The following is a 19,061-nucleotide window of genomic DNA, read 5'->3' on the forward strand; positions in this document are numbered from 1 at the left end:
TGAGCCATACGGTAATGCTATGTTTAATATTTTGAGGAACTGCTAAACTGTTTCCCCAAGTGGCTGCACCATTTGACACACCTGCTAGCAAGATATGAGGTTCTAATTTATCCACAGTCTTATCAATGCTTGTTACTGTCTTTTTCTATTATAGGCATCTGAATGAGTGGGCAGTGGTACCTCATTGTGGTTTTTGTCTCTATTTCCCTAATGACTAAGGATGTGAGCATTTTTCCATGTGCATGTTGGCCATTTGTGCATAGAGAACTGTCCAGTTAAATCCTTGGCCCAGTTTTACATTGGATGGTCTTTCTCATGGAAATTTTTTTTTTTTTTTTTTTTTTTTGTTGTTTTTTTTCTTTTTTTGGCCACTCCCGGCATATGAGTTCCAGGTTTGAATCGGAGCTGTGGTAGCCAGGCATGAGCGGTCTCCATCGGAGATGTTAAATGGTGGTTTTTGTCGGACGACCAGAGGTCCTCAGATTTATGTGTTTTGGAAAGTCAGATTTGCAGATTCTTTCTCCTGTTGATTTTCTTTTCACTTTCTTAAAGCTATTACTGGTAGCATGAACGTTTAAATTTTGATGTGGCCCAATTTCTTTTTTCACTTGTGCTTTTGGTGTAAGAAACCATTGCTTAATTCAAGGTTATAGAAATATACTTCTGTTTATTTCTTCTAAGAGAGTTATACTTTAAATGCTCACATTTAGGCTGCCGATGCATTTTGAATTAATTTCTGTGTGTGGTGTGAGGTAGGGGTCCGACTCTGTCTTTTGCAGGAGGACATTCAGTTGTCCCAGCACAGTTTTGTTGAAAAGATTATTCTTCCCCCATTGAATGGTCTTTGGCACCTCTGTCAAATCAACTGATCAATTTCTGGACTCTCAATCCTATTCCATTGATCTAGATGGCGAACCTATGCCAGTACCACACGATCTTCATTGCTGTACATGTGTAGTAGGTTTTGAGATTGGGAGTTAAGACTCTTGCAACCATGTTCTCCCCTTCGCAGACTGTCTTGGTTATTCAGGGCTTCTTGCAATTCCATGTGAATTTTAGGAATCAGCTTATCAATACCTGGAGGAAAAAAGTAGCTAGGATTTCAATAGTGAATCCATTGAACATGTAGCTCAATTTGGAAAGTATTACTTTCTAACAATTAAGTGTTATGCTCCATGATTATGGGTTGTGTTTCTATTAATTTAATTCCTCTTTAATTTCTTGCAACAATGCATTGTAGTTTTCAGTGTACACTTCTTTTGCTAAATTTATTCCCAAGTATTCTCTTTTGATGGCATTGTAAATGTGAACTGTATTCTTAATTTCATTTGTTGAATGTTCACCACTAACATATCAATATGCAATTGATTTTTGTATATTGACCTTCCGTTATGCAACTTATTGAAATCACTTATTAGTTCTAATGGTTTGTTAGTATATTACTTATGATAAGATTTTTCTATATGATCTTCTTATATATAAGACAATGTTTATGCATTTAGAGATCATTTTACTTCTGTTTTTTTCAATCTGGATGACTTTTTGTTTCCCCTGTAATTTCCTGGGCTAGAACTTCTAGCACAATGTTACATAAAACTGGCAAGAGTGGACATTCTTGTCTTGTTCTTGATCATGGGAGAAAAGTATCAGATCTATCACCACTGAGTATAATGTTACTTGATTAAGTGTATCTGTGTTTCAGATGTCCTTTATCAGATTGTGGAAATTCCCTGAGTATTTTTGTCATGAAAGCATGTTTGATTTTGTCAAATGCTTTTGCTACAGCCACTGAGAATATCATATAGTTTTTAGTTTTGATTCTCTTAATATGGAATATTACATTAGTTGATTTTCAGGTATTAAACAAGCCTTGCATTCTGACATAAATCCCAGTTAGTTATGGACTTGGTTTCCTAGAACACTTTTGAGCATTTTGCCTTCATTTCGTGAGAGATATTAGTCAGCGGTTTTCCTTCCTTGTGATGTCTGACGGGTCTTGTTATCAGGGTAACTTTTGCCTCAGAATAAGCTGGGAAGTGTTTTCTTCTACTTTTTGGGAGAGTGTATGAAGAACTGGCATACTTTTTCTTTGGTGGAGCTCACCAGGGAAAAACATCTGGACCCAGGCTTTTCTTCCTGGGTAAGTTTTTGATTACTAATTCTTTACTCATTATAGGTTTGCTCATATTTCCTGTTTTTCTCGAGTCAGTTTCAGGCGTTTGTGTCTTTCTAGGAATTTGTAAATTTCATGTAAGTTACCTACTTTATTGGAAACAATTGTTCACCTTATTCCTTTGTTTTTATTTTACCTTTTATTTCTGTAAAGTTGGTAGTAATGTCCCTTCTTTTAGTTCTGATTCTAGTAATTTGAGCCTTCTTTTACTCCTGGTCAGACTGGCTAAGGTTTTATCAATTTTGTTGATATTTCAAGGAACCAACTTTTGGTTTCATTGCTTTTCTCTATTGCTTTGCTCTTCTCTAATTCGTTTGTTTTTGTATTAACATTTATTATTTCCTCCCTTTTGCTTGCTTCAGGTTGGCTTTGCTCTTCTTTTTCTAGTCTATAAGGTGGAAGGTGAGGATACTGACTTGAGATCTTTTTAGAATATTAACATTTATAGCTATAAGTTTCCTTCTGGGTCCTGCTTTAGCGGCACCACTTAAATTTTGGCACGTTGCACTTTCATTTCCTCTCATCTCAAAGTAAATTTTCTGCTTTCTTTTGTGATTTCTTTGACCCATTGGTTGTTTAGAAGTGTGATGGTTAATTTTTCCATATTTGTGAATTTCCCAAGTTAATAATCTGTTACAGATTTTTCATTGGATTACACCTGTGGTTGGAAAACATACTTTGTATCACTTTTAAATGCACTGAAGCTTGTTTTGTGGAGCAGCCTATGGAGAACCTTCCAGGAGGCATGGACAAGAGCGTGGATTCTGCTGCTGGCAGGTGGCTGTGCTGTGGCTACAGGTGTCTGTTAGACTGTGCTGTGGCTACAGGCGTCTGTCAGACTGTGCTGTGGCTACAGGTGTCTGTCAGACTGTGCTGTGGCTACAGGCGTCTGTCAGGCTGTTTGTGCTGTGGCTACAGGCGTCTATCAGACTGTGCTGTGGCTACAGGCGTCTGTCAGGCTGTTTGTGCTGTGGATACAGGCGTCTGTCAGGCTGTTTGTGCTGTGGCTACAGGCGTCTGTCAGGCTGTTGTGCTGTGGCTACAGGCATCTGTCAGGCTGTTTGTGCTCTGGCTACAGGCGTCTGTCAGACTGTGCTGTGGCTACAGGCGTCTGTCAGGCTGTTTGTGCTGTGGCTACAGGCGTCTGTCAGACTGTGCTGTGGCTACAGGCGTCTGTCAGGCTGTTTGTGCTGTGGATACAGGCGTCTGTCAGGCTGTTTGTGCTGTGGCTACAGGCGTCTGTCAGACTGTTTCTTTGTAGTGTTCACATCTTCTATTTCCATGTCAATCTTCTGTCTATCGTTCTATCCATTACTGAAAGTAGAGTGTTAAAATACCCATCTATTATTGTTGAATTTTGTATTTCTCCCTTCAATTCTGTCCATTTTTGTTGCGTATTTTGGGGCTCTGTTGTTTGGGTTAGGGTTATGCTTGTAATTGTTATAACTTCCTGGCGGATTGACACATTGTCATTATGAAATGTCTCTCTTAATTTCCAGTAGCACTTCTGCTTTGAAGTCTGTTTTGTCTGATGTTATCCACTCTAGCTCTTTGATGACTCTTGTTAGTGTAGTATATCCTTACATCATTTTACTTTCAACCTCTTTGTCCCTTTGGACGTAAGATTTTTCTCCTGTAGATAGAATATAGGTGGATCTTATTTAAATCTAATATGATAATCCCTTAGTTTCTATCGGTTTATTAATTTTATTTTTTTATTTTTAGGGCCGCACCTACAGCATATGGAAGTTCCCAGCTGCCAACTGATGCCACAGCCACAGCAATGCCAGATATGAGCTGCATCTGCAACCTGCATGGCAGCTTGCGACAATGCTGGCTCCTTAACCAACTGAGCAAAGTGAGGGGTTGAACCCGCATCCTCATGGAAACTAGTTAGTCAAGATGGGAACTCCTGGTTTATTCTTTTTTTTTTTTTTTTTTGTCTTTTTAGGGCCGTGCCTGTGGCATATGGAGATTCCCAGGCTAGGGGTCTAATTGGAGCTGTTGCTGCTGGCCTATGCCACAGCCACAGCAACGCCAGATCTGAGCCACATCTGCGACCTACTCCACAGCTCACGGCAAACGCTGGATCCTTAACCCACTGAGCAAGGCCAGGGATCGAACCCGAAACCTCATGGTTCCCAGTCAGATTTGTTTCCACTGGGTCACGACGGGAACTCCACTTTTCTTTTCTTTTCTTTTTTTAAAAGTAAAGTTCAGAATACACACGTGTGGTATAATAACAAATATGTTTGGTCTTGGCCTCCGGTTCCTGGCACAACTCCTAAAACTCCTGGAATCTCCAGAGTGGTCACAGTGGGTTTTTTGTGTGGAATGGAGGTGACGCTTGGGTGAGGGGCCCTGGCAGCTCCTGGATAGAGACTGGCTGCCAGAGAGACAAAGCAAGTGACGAGGGGGCTGTAACTTTCAGTCCCACACTCCCCCTCTGGGGTGGGGGGCAGCCTAGAGGCGGGGAATCAGTCATCCACAGGGGGTGACTTAATCCATCACTATAAGGTAATGAAACCTTGATTAAAAACCCCTCAACAGCGGGGTGCAAAGAGCCTCTGAGTGTCTGAATTCAAGCACAGGCTGGGAGGGTGGGGACAGAGGTTCCTGTGCTCGGGGCCCTTCCAGACCTCCTCAGACACGTCCCCATCTGCAACCTTGAAGATCAACCGTTACAACAAATGTTGTGCTTTCCTCAGTCCTGTGAGTCAGTCCAGCCGATTAGAGAACCTGGGGAGGAGGCAGCAGGACACCCCACCTTCCAGTGAGCGCTCAGGTGGACCTGGAGCTGGCATCTGAGGCGGGCTAGGCTGGTGGGGTGGAGCCCGCACCTGGGCGTCCATGCTGATTCTGGACCTCCAGTCGGGTGTCAGAGAATTGGCTCATGTGTGAAAAAATGACACGTGTCTGGTGTCAGGAAAATACTGTTCATTTGATGTCAGAAAAATAACACAATACGGTATAAAATCATTCATGTAATCCAACACTGGTAATGAGATAGGTGTGTGTGTGCGCGCATGCGTGCGTGCATGTGTGCACCCGTGCACATGTGTGTGAAAGGGAGAGAGGAATGGGGATGGGTGGGGCAACGTGATTCCACTGACACCACAGAGGAAGAGGAATGAATTCTGAGGTCAGTGGTCAGGAGGACTTGGCTGTCACCTACACTGGTCTTTCTTCTTCTTCTTTTTGTTTTTGTCTTTTTGTCTTTTCTAGGGCTGCACCCAGGGCATATAGAGGTTCCCAGGCTAGGGGTCCAATCGGAACTGTAGACTCTGGCCTACACCACAGCTGCGTCTGTGACCTACACCACCCCTCATTGCAGTGCCAGATCCTTAACCCAAGGAGTGAGGCCAGGGATCGAACCCACAACCTCATGGTTCCTAGTCGGAACCATGCAGCCTTGTGCTTTAGGGAGGCTGGGCAACTTCCAACCTGCGAAGAGTGGATATTATCTGGTCTCTACTACTGGCATAAGAATAACTATGTGGAGTGCTTTATAGCCTGGAGAACCCACCAGGAAGTCTGCTGGGGCAGTGCTGATGCTTTTCCTTGATCTTTGACAGGAACACAAGGAAGGAATTTGGTCATGGAACTTTGGGACATTAGCATGTGAAGATGTGTGTGATGTTGGGGGTTTCTGCAGCCATCCTGTGACCTGAGGACTTACCTGAGGACAAAAGCTAACATCCCTAAGATGTCAGAGCAGAGAGATGGAAAGAACCTTGGTCTTTGATGGTGTCACTTGCTGGGCACTGAATTAACCAACAATGGGTCCCTCCCACCACTGGAGTCCTTTGTATATAAGACAATAGATGCCTTCTGCTTGAAGCCATTTAAAGCTGAGTCTATCCTTATTCACAGAGCAAAGCCTCCTGACTAGGAGATGCATCTTCCTAGCACAAAGACTTGCTAAGCACAATGAGTGCACAAGAGAACAGAGGGTCAGATGTTAACATGCTTATGCTTTTGGGGGGTGGGGTCAGAACCCCGTGCTTAGAAATTAGTGAAATGGTTGCTCAAGGTAGGAAGACAAGCAGGCTTGGATGGCCCAGAGAAGTTTTTGTTACTGCCTTCACCCACGAAGGAGATTGTGCCAGGCATGTGAGAAACCCCAGCTACGAGCATGCTCAATGCAATGGCAAGGCTTCCTCCAGGGACCAGGCTGGCAATGCAGCCACAGAGCAGGCCTGTTGGTGACCTCCACTGGGAAGAAGACGGAAAAAACCAAGCAGGGAATGAGCAGGGTAAAACAGATGTGAAAGGGACCCTCCTACCTTATATGCAAGGAAATCATGTGACTCATTCTAGCTTAAATCCATCAATACTACCTGTGCACCTCAGCTGCTAGTGAAGGCTGGCAGCACAGACCTCCTGACTTGTGACTGCTTAAGGGCAAATGCCTCAGTAACACGGCCTGAGCGCTGTGCTAAGAACAGGGCATGCGAACTGTTTCTCCGCAGTCTCTGCTCTCGGGAGGTGCTGAGTCTGTGCTAAGAGTGGGGGCCTGCACCACAGCTGCATCAGGTCATGATGAGGCTCGAAGAAGAGGCTGCCGTGGCCCCTGCCAGTGGAATGGGAGGTGCCCTCCAGGTGGGCCTGCCACCACAGTATCAATCACCTCCTTCATACCCATTATCTCCCCCTCTAGTTCCCTATGGACGGAACCGTGTGCCCCAAAGTCCTAGGTTCAAGCCCTAACCCTCTCTGTGGGGCCCTTTGGGATGCATTAGACTAGATGAGGTCACGAGGATGGGACCCCACGACGGGATTGGTGCCCCCTAAGAAGCGACACCGGAGCTCGCTGCCATCCACCAGGTGAGGGCGCTGTGAGCAGGCGGGGCCACCACTCTGATCTTGGATTTCCAGCCCCCACACCACATGACATCAACGTCTGCTGTTTGAGCCTCCCGGTTGGTGGTGTCTGGTTTTGGTGGCCAGGGCTGATGAAGACAAGAGAGCAGCCAAAGAACGTGCTCAAGGTCACACGGCAAGTACAAGGTGGGCTTCCCGCCCGGACCTCCCTGGACCCCTCTGAGGTCCTTCTCCTCGGACAGCAGGTGGTATTCTAAGGGGCGTTCCCTGGGGGAGGGGAGGTAAATTAAAGCGGCCGAGTGAACATGAGCGTTCACCCTGCACAGATCCTGAGCTTGAGAGGAACTATGACCCAGGCCCGCCTGTTCCTCTTCAAGGATAAAAGACTACGGTGATCGGTGATCCACCAGCATCTGTTAGTGGGTAAAAGAAACTAGGATGGGACGACAGGTCGACTTGACCTAGTAGGGTTGGACGTGCATGCCACACACCCCAGCCTTCCCACGTCGGCATCATGCCCACAGAAACTGCCCTGTACACCAGGAGACTCGTGTGTGCATCACGCAGTGGCATCACACGCCCCAAACACCTGGGCACCACACAGAGCTCTGGACACAGTAGAGAGGACAAGGAATGCGTGGATTCAAGAACGGCATGCTCTGTGCTCGCTTTGGCAGTGCATAGACTAAAACCGGAATAATACAGAGAAGATCAGCACGGCCCCTGTGCAAGCAGGATGCACAAATTTGTGAGCGTTCCACATTCTTCAACAGACTCACAGACATGGAGAACAGGCTTGTGGTTGCCAAGGGGGAGGGGGAAGGGGTGGGATGGATGGGGGTTTGGGGTTAGTAGATACGAACTATGACATTTAGATGGATAAGCAATGAGGTCCTGCTGCATAGCTCAGGGCACTATGTCTGGTCTCTTGGAATAAAACATGACGGAAGATCATATGAGAAAGGGAATGTATGTGTGTGTGTGTGTGTGTGTGTGTCTGGGTCACTTTGCCGTGCAGTGGAAATTGGCACGACATTGTAAATCAACTACACTTTAATTAAAAAAAAACAAACAATGATGGACTCTACAACCGTGGGGAGGGAAAGAAACCCAGCTCATCCGGGTGCATCAACATACAACATGAGGCTGTGACATTTCTAAAACATACAGGTGTACGCTACACGGTTGAGGCTATAGAGCGAACCTGTACCAAAGGGCAACGGCGGGAGGGGATGGATTAGGAGTTTGGGATTAAAATGTACACACTACTATTTATAAAACAGATAGTCCACAAGGACCTCCTGTATAGCACAGGAAACTCCACCCTACATCCTGTAGTAATCTTTAATGGAAGAGACTGGAAAAAAAAGGAATATACATATTTATATATACGTATATAGGAATATATATATTTATACATACATATAATGGAATCACTTGGCTGTATGCTTGAAACCAGCACAACATTGTAAAGCAACTCTATTTCAATACAAATATAAAAACAAAACCCAAAAGCTCCCACTACACTGAGGAGCAGAGGTCTGATAAATATCAGATGTGTCCATTTTACGGTTCTGTGTTTCATTGGTAGACACATATATTTTTATATGTGTGTGTTACAAGGTATGTGATATTTCATAGGCAAAAACTGTGGCTAGGGTAGCAAGCGGCAACAGAAAAAACTATCTTAGACACGATTTCAAGTGTATTTCTCTTCCTGAACCCTTCCCTGTAACTCAGCCTGACTCAGCCCCTCCGGCTGGATAAACCAGGATACAACAACCTCCTCTGAGACACACTCTCAGACACGGAGGCCCTGACCTTCAGCAGCCTGGCAGGCTGGATCCCTCCTGCCCCCTCGTTGCAGCCAGAGCTGGTGCGAGATGCAACTCTGACCCAGCCCTCAGCAGGCTCCGGCTTGGGCTTGAGTTAAACCCTAGACAACAGCTGTCTTTCTACAAACAGCAGAAAGGCAGGTTGCAGTTCCCGGCAGGAAGAGGCAGGAAAGGCTACTCTGCTCACCTTTTTCGGTCAAGGAGCCCCCCTGCCCGTGGGCAGGCTCCGTGGCAGCTGTTGGTCTTGCTTTGCTCCCGCATTCACTGCAAACATCGATTGTGGGGCTCCTACTGCTGCTGCGACCCAGCTCAGCATCTGCACCCCGACCTCCAAGGCGTGGTGGTGAGCCTCCCACCGGCCCCCACGGCCTCATCTCTGCGGATCCCTCTGCTTCTCCACAGACTCCCGCTCGCCTGGAGCTCTCCCCTGGCCAGTCTCACTTTATATTTATTTGATAAAGGGAGGGAAGTACCTGGCATGCAGTCGGCGCTCAATGGACGGGAGGTGCCCTCCTGTTACTGAGGCCCGGTTTCACTCCTTCTGGCTGCGGCGGGTCCCTCCCTGAGCCAGTGTCCTGGACATGGAGTCGTGATGGGCCGAACCTGCAAGAGGAAAGATGATGGGACTTGGCCCAGAGGCAGAGGCGGGAGGGGGAGAGAACCATTCAGGTACCGAGGGGTGCCCTGCTTTGGAAGAAAAGGCCACACAATCCTGGGGCCCGCATCTCTCCAGGTGATGGTGACACGGGGGACGGGGGCTTCTGTCCCCACCCATGGGCAGCCCGGAAATCCATGGGCCCTGGGCCCTGAGAGTCTGGCAGTGGAGGGAAGCCAGATGGTAACTATAGGGCTGCTCGGGGCTGGGTGGACAGTCTTCAGGCATCTGCTCACTAATTCAGCAGGTGAAAGCAGCAAACCATCTCCCGAGAACAGCAGAGCTTCCTCCGCTGTGAATTACCCCTGCTGGCTGCAGGGCTGGGCAGGAACAGGCTGTCATTTATTTCCCCGGTTGGCGTTCCTGATGGTGGCTGACAAGGCGGAGTGCCAGGAAGCCTCTCCAGGAGCCTGGCAGGGGCTGGGGGCTTGGGGAAAGGGCCGGTTCTCCTTCTGGAGATAGGGGGGCGGGGGTGGGGGTGGAGGTGAGGCACAGACCCTGAGAAGGGGAGGAGGGGCTGACACCTGTCCTGCCAGCTGCCTGGGGACCCGCTGCCCAGAGCCCCCAGCAATTGCTCCAAACCCATGGCTCCACTCGGGGGTGATGGGGACCCTGGGACACCATCGTTTAATCGGGAACGTGCTCGGTTTTGGCTTCGAGGATTAATCACAAGTGACACCAGAGCTCCCAGGGCTGACAGAAGCGCCTCTCGTCGGGTGTCAGCTTGAATCGGGCTGAGCTGTCACAGACCCCATCTCCGGGAGGGGGCGGCCACGTGTCTCTCTGGAGGACACCATCTCCTTGGTGTCCTCACAGCCACTGGCCGGGGTTGGGGAGCAGGGGAGGGACCAGCTGGCGTCCCAGCCTCGAGCAGCAGGGGTGTGCTCAGCCCAAAGGACAAAGGCACCGGGAAAGGACACTTGCATTAGAACAGAAGAATGCATTTGCATGTCCCTTCTTTTATAATCAGAAGAAAAGCCTTGAAGAAAATTAATTTCAGAGAGGTTCTAATTGCAGGAAAGGAAAAGCAGGTCTCTACTACCCGACATGTCAACATAGGTTCGGAAAACGGAGGCACAAGACACTCAGTAATGAGGCTGAACTTCCTACGTCTCTGCCCTTGGAGTTCTGAGTACGCCCTTGAGAACGTGGTCCTAAGTCGGGGAGAGTGGAGACGATGTGTCTCCTGGGAGACGGACTCATTGGTAAAATATGCAACTGGTACAAACATCATCCCTGGACTTATGGACTATTTTCTGTGCCAGGCGCTGTGCCAAGCCCAACTGCTCAAGGAGCCTTTGAGAAGGGGGGGTGTGCGCAGGGGGGTATCACCCCCACTCCCACCACCATCACCTCAGTATAGCCAAGAATATAAAACTTGGGGCGTTCCCATGGTGGCACAGTGGTACCAAACCCGACTAGTATCCAAGAGGATGCAGGTTCGATCCCTGGCCTTGCTCAGTGGGTTAAGGATCCGGTGTTGCTCTGACCTGTGGTGTAGGTCTAGATGCGGCTCAGGTCTCACGATGTTGCTGTGGCTGTGGTGTAGGTGGCCACAGTTCCAATTTGACCCCTAGCCTGGGAACTTTCATATGCCACGAGTATGGCCCTAAAAAAAAAGGACAGAAAAAAAAAAAAAAAAAAAAAAAAGAGGAACGAAAATAAAGCCTGTGAGAGTTCAAAGAGTCATATAATTAGCATGAAAGGCAGGATTTAGATTTCCTCTTAATCCTTTTAATCACTATCATATAGTTCCTAGAATTGACCTTTTTTTAAAAATTTTTACTTTTTATTTTTTTTATTTTTATTTTTTGTCTTTCTGCCATTTCTTGGCTGCTCCCGTGGCATATGGAGGTTCCCAGGCTAGGGGTCGAATCAGAGCTGTAGCCACCGGCCTACACCAGAGCCACAGCAACATGGGATCCGAGCCACGTCTGCAACCTACACCACAGCTCACGCCAACGCCGGATCCTTAACCCACGGAGCAAGGCCCAGGATTGAACCTGCAACCTCATGGTTCCTAGTCGGATTCGTTAACCACTGCGCCACGACGGGAACTCCAAAAATTTTTTCCTTTTAAATGACTCTCACCCAAAAGTGAAAAAAAAGAAAGAAAGAAAGCAAGAAAGAAAGCGTATGCACCAAAGCTCCCTGAAACATCACTTTTAACACACAGCTTAAGAGAGAACTAAAACCAAGCTCTCAGAGGGCAGATGTTGGCTCAGGGTTCAAAGGAATAACTTTTGCTTCTCGGAAGAGGAATCGAGGGCTTTTTAGTGAGTTATGAGCTCCCCGTCTTTGGTGTTATTCAAGCACAGTCAGTGAGTATTCTGCCTCCAGGAAGCCCATTAGTCCACAAACAGAACTTAAACACACAATTTTGTTGCCTCGCACATAAGAATAAACAGAGGACCAAGGATCACTTGCTGTTCAAGGAGAGCCTCCAGATGAAAGAAGGGATCAAAAGAGACGAATTGATACATGGAATCTGGAGGGAGCAGACAAGGCACAGAATAAGGGAAAACAGAAAAAAACCACAATCCAATAATTAAAATCCATTAAGAGATTAGATATCACAGCCATAAAGCAATAGTAGGGTGCTTTGATGAGGGAACAATCAAAGAGCAAGAGAGAGTTCTAGCAATTAAAATCACATAGGGGAAGTTTATAAGCCATAGAAAGTTTGGAAGATAAAATGGAGAAAATCTCCCAAAAGTTAATAAAGAATTTAAGAGAAGGAAGAAAAGAAAGGGGGGAGGATGAAGTCAATTGAGAGGGTTTAATATCCAATAAATAGAAATCTTAGAAAGACTACAGAAGTCAGGCTTCTTTTCTTGTATGTCTTTTGGGGATATGATCAATTACAGGATGAAATTATCAGTACAATCAGTGGAAAAGAATATCATTCTGAAATTTCAGGGCAGCAAGGACTAAGAGAGGATCCTAAAAGCTTCCGGGCAGAACACAGGAGGTCACGTGCAAAGGACTAGACGTAAGATCACATCAAATCTTCCAACAGTAACACTGGACGCGGAAGATGATGAGAGGATTGCCTTTGCCTTGGCATTTCTGATGGAAAAGATTTCCAAGCCTAGTGTTCTAGTCCTACCCAAAATATCCTGTGTGAAGACAGGATTATGATATTTTCAGAAGGGCCTAGGTACCTGTTCTTCGGAAGCTACTGCAGGCTATGCTCCAGGACAAGGAGGGAATAAAGCAATGACGAGGGAGGCAGGACGGGCAGGAAGCAGGGCAGCAAGGAAAGTTCCAGGACGAGAGGGACGTGGCCAAAAACAACTGGCCTAGATTCTGGCAAGATCAGGGAGGAACCACCAGAGGGAGATTGCCAGGGGGAGAACAAAGAAACGTCATCTAGTATATTTGATAATTCGGGAAAAACTATTATTAGGCAAATAGGTCTGAGAGTCAGAAAAAAACTGACCATAGGTACATTAAAAAAAAAAAAAAAAGCTTGGCAAATACAAAAAAAAAAAAAAAAAAAAAAAAGACAGAGAGAGAGGCACTATTAACTTTGAAAGATACAAAAAGATAAGAAAGGAGACATAGTCACAGCATACACCTTGCCCGGACACAAATAATGTGACCTGGTCACAAAGTAACACACACAATTGATCTACACGTCCGGAGGGAAAGTGCATGGAGCTGGGAACTAGGAAGAGGGAGCTAAGTTATCATTTACCTAACGGTGCATCAATAAATAATGTCTTAAAACCGACACATCAATACGTAGCAACGTGAGCGTACTATTTAGGAACAAGGAGGTAAATAACAGAAGGAAACAACATGCAGCAGAGTTAGACCTGCCTGCCTCATGGGACAGGACTGGGGATGAGGAGAGCCAGGTTGAGAATGGGTGTTTTTTGGGTTGTTGTTGTTTCTGTTTTTTTTTTTTTTTTTTTTTTTTTGGCTGTGCCCACCGCATGCAGAGATTTCAGGGTCAGGGATCGAACCTGCACCACAGCCGTGACCCAAGTCAGAACGGTGACAACACCAGGTCCTTAACCCAATGAGTGGCCAGGGAACTCCAGGAATGGATGTTTTCATTACATGCCTACCTTCCTTGGTAACACTGCATGACCTATGTACGGTCATGGGAAAGAAAAATCATGAAAAATTACAGGTTGATGGTTAGACATTTGGACCATGCACTTGAGTACAAAGTCTGACAGAATGAGAGGCTGGCGGTAGCAGATGTTAAGCTACTGTGTATCGAATAAACAACAAGGACCTACTGCGCAGCATAGGGAACTACAGTCAATATCCTGTGATAAACCATAGTAGAAAAGAATATTCAAAAAAGAATGTATATGTGTGTATAACAATCACTTGGCTGTGCAGCAGAAATTAAAACAGTACACATCAACTATACTTTGGTGAAAAAATATTAAAATAAAATCGGTTACCTCCATTCTCTACACACTTACTGTATTCCACCTTTTGTAACACCTGTCAAACAGCTCACCCCCTCACAGATCAGAAATGCTAGATGCCACCCCACTTAACCTTCACAGGAGCCCGATACGCTTGGTTTTATCATTTCCGTTTCGTGATGAGGAGGTAGGGTCAGACAGCTAAACAATGAGGCGAGAGGCCATAGCCACTAAGTGGCAGAGCAGAGATTCCAACTCCCATTCAAGGGCTAAAAAACGGCGACCCGATCCTGCTTAGCTTCAGAGACCAGATGAGATCGGGGCGTTCAGGGCGGTGCAGCCAGAGACCAGAGCTTCCCACTCAACCCTCGCTGACTCAGCATCACCTGACCTTATTAAACTAGCCACCATCACAGCTAACACTTAGGAACCTTAGCATCTAATCTAACCAATCAGACTCCTCGCGTCCTAGGCTCCATAGCATCCTCTGCTTTGCTTTATTCCTTCATTTTGCTGGAGCGTATCCTCTCAGAGCTGCTTAGGAAAAGGCACACGGGAGCTGCTAGCGGCAGACGCTGTGCTAAATGCTCCATGTGGATGAAGTCCTTTAATGCAACAACCCTGCAGGCTGGATACTGTGCTCTCCCCATGGGATAGAAGAGGGAGCAGGTTAGAGAGGGTCGGCTACCTGCTACACGTCTGCCACATTCTGCATCCTCCCTTCCCCCCATCTCCGCCACAGAGCTCAGCACGACGCCTTCCTCTTAGAAGGTGGTGTTCAGTATGCATTTGTTGGGCGAATAAATAAAAATCCGGTCCTGCATAAAATGAACACCGAGGCTGCTATCACTTCAAATCCAGTGCCAAGCCCTTTGGAAATGCGCTGTCTCTGGGGGACAGACTTCTCCGAGATCCGCCCCAGAGCAAAACCTCGGGAATGAGGAGGGGGTCAACCGTCCGTTAGATGAATGCATCTCTGGTTAATTGATTTGCCTGGATGATTGGAGTGAGAGGCTTGAGATGAAGGGTTTAATTATTCCAATGAAACCTCCACTTAATTGAAAGGACTTCTGGCAAAAAAAAAAAAAGGAAAAAGGAAAAAGATTATTGAAAAAGATGGTCTAGTGCCTGTGAGAAAGTGAGGGAGTCATGGGTGCGCCAGCACTCCGGTCTCTGGTGTTTACCTCCCAGAAATGAAAGCCTTATGAAAAAGAACAGAACCTGCCTCTCCTGCGTGCCTGCTCCCTGCAGTCCCCCGCCCATCCATACCAAGGGGCACCTGGAGAAGCAGCTAGAAAACTCCCCCTGCAAAGTTCTTCTCTGGCCTTCCAGTTAACTTTTTAACCTCTCTCTCAGCTCACTGAACTGAAATATTGAGATGATAATATTTCCCATGAATTAACATGTGTATGGCAATCAGCAGAGCGTCACTGATACATATTTTGAAAGTAGCAATTATCATTTGACATTCACCGTGGAGTGGCAGACACTGCCAGCTGCCGACCCAGCATCCATCCTCTCTCTTACTTATTAACAGAGCCTTGATTTTGTTTGGAACATGACTGGGCTCATCTCGAAAAACCTTATTTCCAGGCTCCCTTGCAGCCAGACTTGTGGGTGTGACACAATTCTGGCCAATGAGATGTCAGGGGGGCAGAATCAGGTGAGAAGCACCTTTTGTTTGTCTCTGTCTTCCTACCTGGAATGTGGATGCAATGCCTGGAGGCAGAGCAGCTATCTTGTGAGCATGAAGACAAAGGCCACACTCAAGTAAGGCTGCACTGAATGCTACAAGGACTTTGGGTCCAAGCCAACCTTTGAGTTCTTGCTTCATGAGAAGAATAAAATCCCTCACCTTGTATGTATAAAACTCTTATTTTGTTTCTATGCCTTGCAGCCCCGAGCCATTCTAGCAGATACACACGGCAAAGAAGATCTAAGCCTTTTGAGAAAATCCCATAGGTCCCAGCCATAGACTTTCAAGACTACAATCTGGGCAGCTTCCGTATCTATTTCTTCCTACTTCTTTTTTTCTAGATACAAAATCAGAGTAAGCAAGCAATCAATATGGACTGACCACTGCCTGTGAATAAAGTCTTGCAGTGACAGAAATGGCACGACTCCGAGGGCCGAGCCCAGGAAAGGGTAACAAACACTACACCCCCGTCCACCTGCTTAGCCATTCCCAGCTGCCAGTGCAGAGGCAGGACCATCTATCCTGCCTGCTAGGTTCCGCCTCAGATCCCTGCTGAGCCCCTCACATTTCAGCCGATCTCTAGTCACGGTTCCCGCTTCTATCACATCCAGTGAACTCATCTCTTCTCTCCAGCCCTCATTATTCCATGTGCACCCCCCCATCTCAAGTTACAGCGAGACCTCTCAGCCACCACCCCAGGCATATCCTGGCCCTCAGCCCAGGGCACTGCCCACCACCCCCGAGCATCTCCTTGGGCACCAGGCCGCCTATAATATTTCTACCTGACACTCCCCAAGGTGCTTCGTCCATCCACCTGCTTTCAGGTAACCCGGGTGAAGGGCCAATAGCCTCCGTGGACTAAACATGCCTCAACTCAATAGCTTTTAGGAAAGAAAGACATAACAGTGGGCTGTCAGGGTTTGGAGGTGGTGGGGGCACACTTACTGAGCTCAGGAACCAAGACGTGGCAAACACCACCCCCTCCCCCTCCGCGGGCCCTGCCACACGTCCAGACGTCTGGGGTAGTGGCTTCTGACTTGCACCCAGGAGGCAGGGCATTTTATTTTATTTACTTCACTATTTGTCTTTTTAGGGCTGCACCCGAGGCATATGGACGTTTCCAGGCTAGGGGCCGAATCGGAGCCACAGCTGCCGGCTTACACCACAGCCACAGCAACGCGAGTCTGAGCTGTGTCTGCGACCTACACCACAGCTCACGGCTACACCACATGCTGGACCCGCAGAGCGAGGCCAGGGATGGAACCCACGTCTTTGTGGATACTAGTGGGGTTCGTTACCACTGAGCCACGATGACGGGAGCTCCCAGGCAGGGAATTTTAGAGGGGCGTTCACACTGCCAGTACCAAAGGAGAGGCTTTTTCTCCCCCTCCGGCTCTCACTTTGCCAGCACCTGCAGAGGAGCTGTTGTGAAAAGCACAATTAGGAAGGACAGATTTAAATTGTCCTGAAATGTGTATCAATGTATCGCATTGGTTCTTTTTTTTTTTTTTTTTTTTTTGTCTTTTTGCCTTTTCTCGGGCTGCTCCTACAGCATATGGAGGTTCCCAGGCTAGGGGTCTAATCAGAGCTGTAGCCACTGGCCTACGCCAGAGCCACATCAACCCGGGATCCAAGCCGAGTCTGCAACCTACACCACAGGTCATGGCAACGCCAGATCCTTAACCCACTGAGCAAGGGCAGGGACCGAACCCGCAACCTCATGGTTCCTAGTCGGATTCGTTAACCACTGCGCCATGATGTGAACTCCTCGCACTGGTTCTTTAGAAGTGTTTGCTCTGTCTGGTTTCCAGGCCCGTGCACACAACAAGCTGACAGCTCCGATGGTCTCTGTGAGCCGTGCCTGGACACCGCTTTCCAAACCCCCGTCCCAGGGTGTGGGCTCACCCTCCCTGGCTCCTGGGAAGTATAGCCTTGCTCCAAGCTGGGCCCAATGGAGATGAAACTCTGCTCTCTGTGGCTGTCTTCCAGGCCCGATCGGCAAGCCCGCCTCGCCCACGGGGCCCTCAGCTCACCCAGACCGCCGGCTGGTTCCAATCCCAGAGGGATCTGTGCTTTCAGAGAGAGATCCTCGGCTTCATCCACCCGCCTGAGAAAATTCCCCATCACTGCCAAACTCTGTGCTGTCTTGGCCACCATTGGATGATCTGGGTTGGAAGCTCGGAGAGTCCACGGTGCGTCTGTGAATTCTTCACGTCCGCCTCACGGCCTGGCGCTCAGCCACGCTGACGGGGAGTGGGTTTTCCATAAACATTTGTTGAACTGGGGTTTGGGGATGAGCACATTCCGTGGCTGCAGAACTGTATTCACTCAACCGAGAACTGAGCGAGTGCCAGTGGCATGATCTGCCCAGGCTGGCGGTTCTGGGGACTCCAAGGGCACGGGCGCGCCCACCGCCCCATCCACGCTGTGCTTTCCAGCTGGTTTGGCCCTTATTTCTTCATCTGCTGCAAACTTGTCATGCTCCGTGTGTCTCCAGCCGCCGCCCACCTGCGGGTTGGGGTCAAGGTCTCCTTCCAGAATCCACCTTGGGGAGAGACTTGGTTTCCACTACTCAGAAGCAACCCTGAAGTGGGGCACGCAGCAGGTATTTTGTTTTTTTTGTTTTTTTTTGTTTTTGTTTTTGTTTTTTTGTTTTTTTGCTATTTCTTGGGCTGCTCCCGCGGCATATGGAAGTTCCCAGGCTAGGGGTCGAGCTGTAGCTGCCAGCCTATGCCAGAGCCACAGCAACGCGGGATCCGAGCCACGTCTGCAACCTACACCACAGCTCACGGCAACGCCGGATCGTTAACCCACTGAGCAAGGGCAGGGATCGAACCCGCAACCCCATGGTTCCTAGTCGGATTCGTTAACCACTGCGCCACGACGGGAACTCCGCAGCAGGTATTTTGGTGCAGAAACTGCAGAGAAGGTGAATTCTAGCACAGGAAGGGTGGGCGGAGACCAGGAGCTCCTTTCCAGGTTGGGGTCTACAGGGGGCTGGCAGCATGGAAGGGACAAACCCGGACCCAGGCAGCCCTAGCCGTGAGCACTCACGGGCAGAGTCCTGCCCCAGTGCCTCTGAAGCTGGCGTGTGAGTGTGGGGTGAGCCCGGCGGCCCCGAGAATCTTCTCAGTGAGAAGCCTGGGTCCTTGCGTTTGGTAGGAAAGGTCGCCAGCATCATCAAATACGAGCCCTCCTGGAGGGCAGCCAAGAATGAGACCTGGAAGCTTCTGCGGGAGCCACAGGCAGACTTAAATCTTCCCTTTTTATCTTCTTGTCTCGCTTGGCTGCACCGCATCCCACAGGAGCGTGAGACAAGGTTAGGAGACGGGATGGCCGGGGCCCCTGGACGTCCACGGGGGCCGAATGCAGAGTTTGCTAAGAGGGTACTTCGGAGGCGTCTTGAAGCAGGCGAGGGGGAGCCTCACTCCCTCATTCATTCACTCACTCATTTACTCACTCACTCCTTCATTCACTGGATTCAATG

At 48.1% G+C, this 19,061-nt stretch overlaps 1 protein-coding gene across 4 annotated transcripts in view; it reads right to left on the reverse strand.

Moving 5' to 3' along the window:
- The window catches only part of CARD11 (caspase recruitment domain family member 11), a 121,200-nt gene that overhangs the window by 33,878 nt on the left and 68,261 nt on the right, over window positions 1-19,061 (reverse strand). For all 4 annotated transcript variants that reach the window (XM_021086018.1, XM_021086015.1, XM_021086019.1 and 1 more), the window contains exon 2: window positions 9,306-9,435. In XM_021086018.1, the coding sequence (XP_020941677.1) occupies window positions 9,306-9,312 (7 nt within the window). In that variant the 5' untranslated portion in view covers window positions 9,313-9,435. The remainder of the gene's footprint in view (window positions 1-9,305; window positions 9,436-19,061) is intronic.

This window comes from Sus scrofa, chromosome 3, assembly GCF_000003025.6.
Source record: "Sus scrofa isolate TJ Tabasco breed Duroc chromosome 3, Sscrofa11.1, whole genome shotgun sequence".
NCBI lineage: Eukaryota > Metazoa > Chordata > Mammalia > Artiodactyla > Suidae > Sus > Sus scrofa.